An 8,167-nucleotide genomic window follows, 5' to 3' on the forward strand; every position below is an offset into this window, starting at 1 on the left:
TTCGAGCTGTTTGCAAGTTGACCGACTTTCCCACCTAACCTTTGGCATTCAGGCATGGAAAATAAGCCCATAATGAATACTCATACATAATGTAGCATAGAAGCAGATAAAACAAGGTGCTGAAAAATGCAAGTAGCGGAACAAAAAGTAACAGTGGCTGCAGTGTATGTGTGTTTACATCCCTAAAGTAATTGCTAGTGTTTTGGAAAATGCTTTGAATCACTGCATGAAACTACATAGTTGAGGAGTTTGTTTCATGGACTTGTAGCAGAAGAAAAAAATGTGATAGTGCTGGTTAATATGCAAGCAATGGGGCAATTCAACAGCCTGTACAGTAGTCTCTGCAAATGCTGTTTTGATCACATATCCAATTGTAATGCAATTTTCAAAACATTTTTTTTTCAGGAAAATGCACATTAAAATGATTTCAATACAGTTACCGCGCCTCTTTTTCTGTGCCGTGTCCCACTTGTTTGTACTGATATTTATCATTCACAAAATGGATCAACTAGTACAACAAAAATAATTTATTCACAAGTGTTCTGCATTGCGTCCTTTTACAGAAAGCTGGCACAGTTTGCCCTTTGTGTCAGCAATGCTTTTTATCATCTCAACAACCTATTCTTTAGTCATAAATGTATCTCTACAAAGAGAGCAAGCCACTAAGGTAGCTTAGTGGTTATGGCGTTGGTGAGCTCACACATTTGATCCTGGCAGCCACTGGCATACTGCTATACTAGTGTACACTTACATTTAGATGGACGCTAAAGAATGTAGGCGCAGTCCAGATATGCCATTAGAAGCTATACAGCAGGGAAAAAGAATTATTTCTATAAAATCTTCAGTGTGTGCAACGCTTAATAGGTAGTTAACATAGAACCCACAGCATGCTTCATGAAACAGCACAGAACATCTACATGTTACATAGCCTTACAATTAAAAATAAATGGGCAGTACAAACCAAGGTGGCAGCCACAGTCTCATCGCCTACCGCTGCCTCGGCTGCCTCTAGTTCCTCCAAGCTGTTGGCAGGCAGCCGAGGAAGACTCGCAGGCACCGTACGCTGGCCAGGTTGAGGCATGGTACGGGTCCTGTCAAGAGACTCAATTTCATGAAGCCTCTCAGACATGACCCGTACCTCGTGCCTCAGCTGCTGCAGCTCGTGATGAAGCTCCCTATTTTGCTGCCTCACCTCTAGCTGCACCCGCAGCACCCGCAGCATCACCGCTGAAACACAAGAAGATTTATTTCATAGCAGAAGGAATGCATTTGTGGCGCATTTGATTGGTTGTTCCAGAGCACTCTGATAAATGTAAAAGTACCAGGATTCGTACAGGTCCCGGCGACAAAAGTTCACAGGTATTCAAAGACTTTGAAGGCCAAGCCAAAGCCTTTTCAGGTTGCAGAACAGCATCACATGTGCCACTTTTTACTATAACACTTCCAAAACACTTTAGGTAGCTTTACTGCACCATAAATACAAGAAGTTATATTCAAAATGTCCAGCCTTGATCACTCGCAACTTCCTTAGTACTTCTAGCTTCTAACGAGGCGTGATAAAAGCACCATAAACATGGGATGGGAGCCAACACCAAGTGCCGGTGTCTTGCTCTTGCCCAGTGTGGGGTTTTCCAGTTCTATGCAAGTCATACGAAACGAAATGCCCGAGCACTCGCGGCGGTGTCAGCTTTTTATGCTATTGTTTTTAACGTGGGAAGTTTGCCAGGTCCACATTGATTCACCATAGAAAGTGAGTCGCATAATTGATTTTAGATTGTATCACTCATGAAATTCAAAGGCTTTTCAAGGGCCTTGAAAACACATTTCAATTTCAAAGGCTTCAAGGACCTGTGCAAATGCTAATCTGTAGGTGTGAATCTGTTTAAAGATGTCATAAAAATAAGTAGGACCAATAAGAATAAGGCTTTGTTCTTGCTTTTCATGAGAATAGTGACGTAGTTGCTATTTTCCACAAGTTACATTATCAAAGTGCTTTGAAAGAACGAGTTCTATGTGCTTGACCTACAGTCAAAAATTCTATTGTTATAAACTGAAGGTATGAAGGGAGAAAATTTAGATATAAAGTAGTAAAGCAACAGAGCAAAGTACTGAGACAGCTGGTGAACTAAAGCACAAGTAAACATACTAACAAGATGCATACACAAGACTAAGCGTGCAGCTGTATGCATCATAGTATGCCGAGTTAAACTGCTACGTGTTTAGATGTGCCAGGTTGTTTTTTTTTATGCTAAAATTTCTTGCCTGTTGCATAAAGTAACGACATCTCAAAGGCCGTAAACTACATTTTATTGCATTCCAAAAATGCGTTTGAAGTTAAAATAAACTATTTCAGAAATACTTTGCCGTAAGAAGTACAATACATTCAGCAGAAGCAATCAAAGATCGCCCTGATCCCCTCCGCGGGGCTCCTGGTCCTTCAATGCCTTTGCACTGCGAAAGCTACGGCAGAGCGGGGCATACCTACAACCTTCCATGTATTAAATGTCACCATGGTGGGCAGTTTAAATTTGAATTTGTGTGCTCACGAAGATACCACTACTTCCGATTTTGGCACCTACAATGCACCAACTCTGAGGCTGTTCCTAAACTTACAGTGGAGTACAGTGTCGCATACCTTTGCTCTCCTAGTCTACCAGATAGCTACATGCAGCTTTGACACGCAAAGCAACAAGCCACATTTTTTTCACACTTATTATGGCAATGGTACAATTTCTGACAAGTGAACGAAACATTGTATTTATGTACACTCATAAAGAGCTCCGGCCATGATCATGCCACACCTCAAAGATATGCAACTTCGGAAGCAGACGAACTGTTCCAGTAGGATATTTGCATTTAGGCAGGCATTTGTGAAATGTGCGGGCATTTGCGCCTTGAATATCTCGCTGCCTAGGCACTAAGAAGTTTCTTTGCTTGTGTTGTATGCATCTGTCCCTGGGTGTGGCTGCATTGTCGAGTGGGGTCAAGCTTACGCCCGGATGCTGGCGCGGTGAAACAGGTGACGCAGTGGGTACCAATGCCAAATTTGCAGATCACTGTGCCGGACAACTCTGTTGTGCTTGCAGTGCTCATGCTGAGTCGGTCGTGCTGGATGATATCTTTCTCGCGCCAGCCTTCAATATAATATCACCGATTTTCCCAGGGGAGAAGTAGGGAGCATGTAGTAGAGGCCGGGCCGCATTATATGCGGCCCGGCCTCATAAAATTTAGAAGGCACAGTGCCTAAACCTCACGGCATGACATCAAAGCGTCGCCTGTGGTGTTTCAGGCAATAGCGTCCATCCGCAGTTGCTAAGGTGCCGTGTGCGTATTTCACTCAAAGAGGATCCTTAAAAAATGCTGCTGAAATGTCACGGAGAGCAGCATATGATAAGCCTGCAAGAGCAAAGATAGTGCTCCAGGAGAGCATGCCTAGCCTCTACTACAGCCCCTACTGCTCCCCAAGAAAAATCAGTGTTTTGTTTTTGTTTTTTAGCATAGAGCACCGCAAGGCACCAAAAAGGTATAGTCCAGAATGACTGACTTGGCACCAACGCTGCATCCGCGAGAAAAGTGTCTGATGTATCTTTAGACACAGTGATCACCAAATAGGGCATCCATTCCCACTGCATACCTACTTTACAATGCTGGCAGCCAGTGTTGGAGCTTAACCTCAACCCCACTCCACAATGCCGCCACACCTAGGGACAAACGCGTACAAGGCGAGCATAGAAACTTCTCTGTAGTACCTAAGCAAAGTGACATATTCAAGGAGCAAAAGTCCCAAGATTTTCTCTCTTGCTCGTGCTCTTACTCGCAACTACACGGAAACGTCAGGTGCCTCAGGAAATGCCACACCCTGCTGTGGTTAGTAGCGATTGTAAAGATTGTAAAGACACTGCCCGGAAACCACTCAGGGCACCTCAGCGAGCCACAATGAGCTCAGCGAGCAGGCTTATCGCAGTGAGTGCGGTATCAATGTTCGATAGCAGATACAGCTACATGCAACTGTATTGCTTTTGCTCTGGTGCACGACAGGACTGGAGTGTGCGCTTATGCTCAATTCTGGCCATGCTAAGTGGTCTGGATCGGCTTTGAATTGCACCAGCTTGTCCTACGGATATAGTAGCCACATCCAAATGCTGCATTTAGAGGCACTGTCAACAGTTTAATAAGTCTATCAATTCATCTATACAGGAGCAGCCAGGAGTGAGAGTGAGCTAGCATGTGAACATGTTGTCTCACCTTAAGTCGAATGTGGTTCAAGGCTAGTCAAATGTTCTCGAAATGAATCGAAATTAGCGAGACCCGACGGATACAATACCAATAAACAGTGTGGCTAGACAATACTTGGGCTTCTTCTAGAAGTAATCACATTTTATAAAAATTCTAAATGCAGATTTTCCCTAACCACACCACAGGCTTAGTGAAAAACGCCTTCTGCAGATAGCACATGCTACTGTACCTCAGCCAAATTTTGCACTTGTGTGCAGCACGTACAGCTCAGAAGTGGAGTGCGGAGTCATCTTTTTCTCAAACCTTTTCAACAGAGGCCTTCTCCTCAACCTGTTGGGGCGGCTGTTAACTGCCCCTTGACGTCAATGCGCACATTCCCAGACAGCGCTGCCATTGCCCCATAGCCAACACCAGTGAAAAATATTGTGCACTTCTTCCTGGCTGTTACTGGGTATATTTATAGACACAGTTTACTAAACAGGCTCAAATAAGTGAAAATCTGCACTCCCAGGAGAAGCCAACTATTGTCTGCTGATGCTCAGCTGCACCCACCCACATAGAAATGAAATTTTGGCCACTGCTTATCAGTGTTGTAGCAGTAGGGCCTAGCTAATTTCGATCAGTTTTGAACACTAAACTAGCCTCGAACCACACATAATTCGAACACAGCCTTGAACCACACATACACAAGCCACACTTCGCATGGAATGGCAGTTAGCATCTACAGTGGACACACACCACTGCACACCTAGGCTGGGCTAACATTGCTTCCAGCCAGTCCTGGCTAGACACCTTGACAGATATCGCTTCGTAATGAACTTTTGCTAAAGCTTTTAAATGCAGTTTGGATTTGTGTACTATCACTGCAGCACAGAAAGTCCGTGTCACATGACATGGTCAGACTGAAGCGCAAGAGTGAATGTGCAATCCAATCCTGCCATGCATATAGCAAGTGAACTACACTTGCATGTGGTTGTCTGTTGCCTAGTGTACAAACTGTGAGAAAACTCTCCCTGCTAGCTACATGTAGCACCATGCAACTTTTTCTGTTCTCAATATGCAAACTGGCGCTCAGGAGTTTCGGGGACAGGACTACAATTCAAAAGGAAAGGACATTGCTGCTGGAGGGCTTAACTGAAGGACTTCCTAGAGGGCTTTCAGCAATAGGAAGAGAGGTGGAACCAAGCTATTGTGTCTAATGGGGAGTACATTGAAGGTTAGCGAAATTATTTCTTTAAAACATGTCATCCTTTTTGCTTAAGTATCAAAGGGTTGGAAAACATCTGCCTGTAGAAACTTAGCACCATACGTATGGTGCTTATTTAAGATAGCCATAGAACACATTGTGCTCTTCTTAAAATACGATGCAGGAGAGACATTTCTAATAACATTGCGATTTCAAAGCCTAAGCTTTCTGCTGCAGAAAGATATAGATAACATTTGGTCAATAATATCTGAATTGACCCCCTCCTTCGCTCCTCCCCCATCCCCTGATGGATCCACTTCCTGGGGGCAGCAACCTTTTATGGTAAATGTTTTAACAACAACATTTGTGTCATACCTTAAGGTGCAAGAATGCATTGTCGGATAACAGCAACCTCGAAATTAATCAACTTTCATAGGCCATGTAAAGATATAAGGAGACTCACGCATCATCTCCTCAGGGCCTCCGTATGCAAGTGGCTCCAGGGATGAGCCAGTGATGCTCTCATGAGCTGGTGCAGCTAGGGAAGAGGAGCAACAATCCACAATTAGTGCCAGAATAACAAAGCAACAAACTGCTATTTTTGATGGACCATTATATAAACAAGAAGACCCCAGCCCATGGTTTGCTGCAAGAAACCTTGTGGGCACACATTCCCTTCATTTCTATATTGCTTAAATATTGTACAATTACAGACATTCTGCTTAGTTCTGGCCCTTGCATCCCTAGTGTAGTAATCATTGTAACCAACTTGAAATATACTAGTAGAAGTGCTATTTCCATCCTTGAATGTCTTGCATAAGCATCCCAGAGACCTAGTGCAGACAGGAAACGCCATGCACACATAGGAAAGAGGGCATACACAGTGGTGCTTTCATGAAGTTCTTCATTTGATGTGTCCAAATTTGCCACGAAATGGAACATTGAGAACGCCAACTGCCCTAGATATAGCATTGCACACAATATGGTGCAATATCAAAATAAAGTTGCTCGATAACTTACGAGTTTCGTATAGCGATCTGGTGGAGTTACAAAAACGGTACTCAAGGTAGGCCATCATCAGCACAATGTACAATAAAGCCGAAAAGGCATACAAAGAAGTTTGTTTTTGGGGACGCTGTTTTTAAATGCACTATTAAAATCGCTTTTCAAACTTGCCTGTGACAAAGGATGGGGGCTTAGCATGCAATGGGCCATTTTATAGATTAGAGAGATTTTAAGAAGTTCCTACAAACTTCTTGCGAACATTTAAAGGTTGCCTTCCTGGAAGAGCTCTAGGCATTTGTAAGCACATAGCCCGTTTGATAGCTACATTTAAAGGGGCCCTGGAGAACCTTTTTCGAGATCTGAGAAACAAATTCTGCCGATGAGTTCAGCATTTTTCAAGGAATACAACTCAAGAATTTTTTTAAAAAGGCCTCGTATAAGCAAAGGAATTAGGAGCATAATATATATGTTCTTTATTACCCCTCAATTCAATGGTTCTCTCCAGCAGGGGCAGTGCCAGTAACAATGACAGGTCTATCACACACCTCTACTTTTCCAAAGCAAATTTATGGTAACTTTTTAAAATGGCCCTCAAACAAAACATTTGAGTGATAAAGGAGTGGTGATGCATTAACAATTGTCGGTTTTGATTTCCTAATAATCTGTAATGAATCTGGCAGGGTGTGAACACAAGTAATTCATCAAAAAAATTTCTCAATGACCATTCGCTATGGGCTGGTACCATATAATGTCAACTGGAAGCTGGCCACCACTTAAAAAAAATGGAGAGCAGAAGCCTACTGAAAAGTTGACGGTACAGACTGCTTGTTAGCTCCATCTGCTACATGCAGAATGTTTGCTTGGTAAGATCAACAGGTGGTTCAGTGCTGCTTTAGAGCATTAAAATAGCAAGAGAGTTTCAGTGTCATCTGCTTTTACATTTGTCGCTCAGATAAGCCAAAACAAATGCCGACATGTGCATATTGGTCTGCACAGCAACACAGCGATGATCTTTGCAGCCACAGGCAAAATGAACGTGCTACTACAGCAGACTTCCATTAAGTCAACTCCAGTGTATTAGATCCCAACCAAAGGTTGTGGCTGCAGCCCATACACTTCCATGGGACGAAGTTTTTTTGTGATTCAGATCCTAAAATTCAACTTTGTCAGGGAATTCATACTTGGCTGGTCATCACAAACGTGTTAGACCCTAATGGTGACTGCAGTTTTAAGAACCCTAATAAAAGACCAGAGTTGTTCAATTAAACACATTGCAGAGTTATTTTATAAAAAGCTTACAGGGCGGTGCAGGCAGGTCCAGTCGAGGTGAGGCTGCATCGTCGTCGTCATCACCATGGCAAGCATCATTGCCTGAAGATTTATGCATGTACATTTATTTTTGAGGCACTATACAGGGTGTTTCACATAACCTCAGCCAAACTTTGAAAATATGCGGAACTTTGAAATATGCCATCGCTAGGAGCTGCTCAGATTATTTTTGCATTCTGCTAAAACACAGTCTTAATTAACTTTACAATATTATAACTAAATAAAAAGTGTCAAGGAGGAAATTGTAGAGCAACATGAGAAACTCCCGATACAGCTTTGTGTTGCTCAATACATGCTACATAAAAGTGTTTTTCCGAGAGTGAAACAAGCCCGCTAATACATACACGACTAATACACGACTGGCTGCTCAAGGCACTTTGCGTGTATTCACAGGCTTCATTCATACTTGGA

At 42.9% G+C, this 8,167-nt stretch overlaps 1 protein-coding gene across 1 annotated transcript; it reads right to left on the bottom strand.

Moving 5' to 3' along the window:
* Nucleotides 1–961: 961 nt before the first annotated feature.
* Nucleotides 962–7,929, bottom strand: LOC139047570 (uncharacterized). Its single transcript, XM_070521410.1, has 4 exons — nt 7,727–7,929; nt 5,886–5,960; nt 1,193–1,227; nt 962–1,091 (listed from the first exon to the last, which is right to left on the bottom strand). The coding sequence occupies exons 1-4, from the start codon at nt 7,818–7,820 to the stop codon at nt 981–983; spliced, it is 315 nt and encodes a 104-aa protein (XP_070377511.1). The 5' UTR covers nt 7,821–7,929; the 3' UTR covers nt 962–980.
* Nucleotides 7,930–8,167: the final 238 nt, after the last annotated feature.

Source organism: Dermacentor albipictus, chromosome 7 (assembly GCF_038994185.2).
Source record: "Dermacentor albipictus isolate Rhodes 1998 colony chromosome 7, USDA_Dalb.pri_finalv2, whole genome shotgun sequence".
NCBI classification, from domain to species: domain Eukaryota; kingdom Metazoa; phylum Arthropoda; class Arachnida; order Ixodida; family Ixodidae; genus Dermacentor; species Dermacentor albipictus.

Bases quoted from the DNA above. Each gene is read 5' to 3' on its own strand.
- LOC139047570 (XM_070521410.1), bottom strand. From the start codon at position 7,820: ATGTACATGCATAAATCTTCAGGCAATGATGCTTGCCATGGTGATGAC. The intron at 5,961-7,726 runs GTAAGCTTTTTA...CCTCTTCCCTAG, and splicing joins GGACCTGCCTGCACCGCCCT to CTGCACCAGCTCATGAGAGC. The intron at 1,228-5,885 runs GTGAGTCTCCTT...CTTGTGTTTCAG, and splicing joins AGGCCCTGAGGAGATGATGC to CGGTGATGCTGCGGGTGCTG.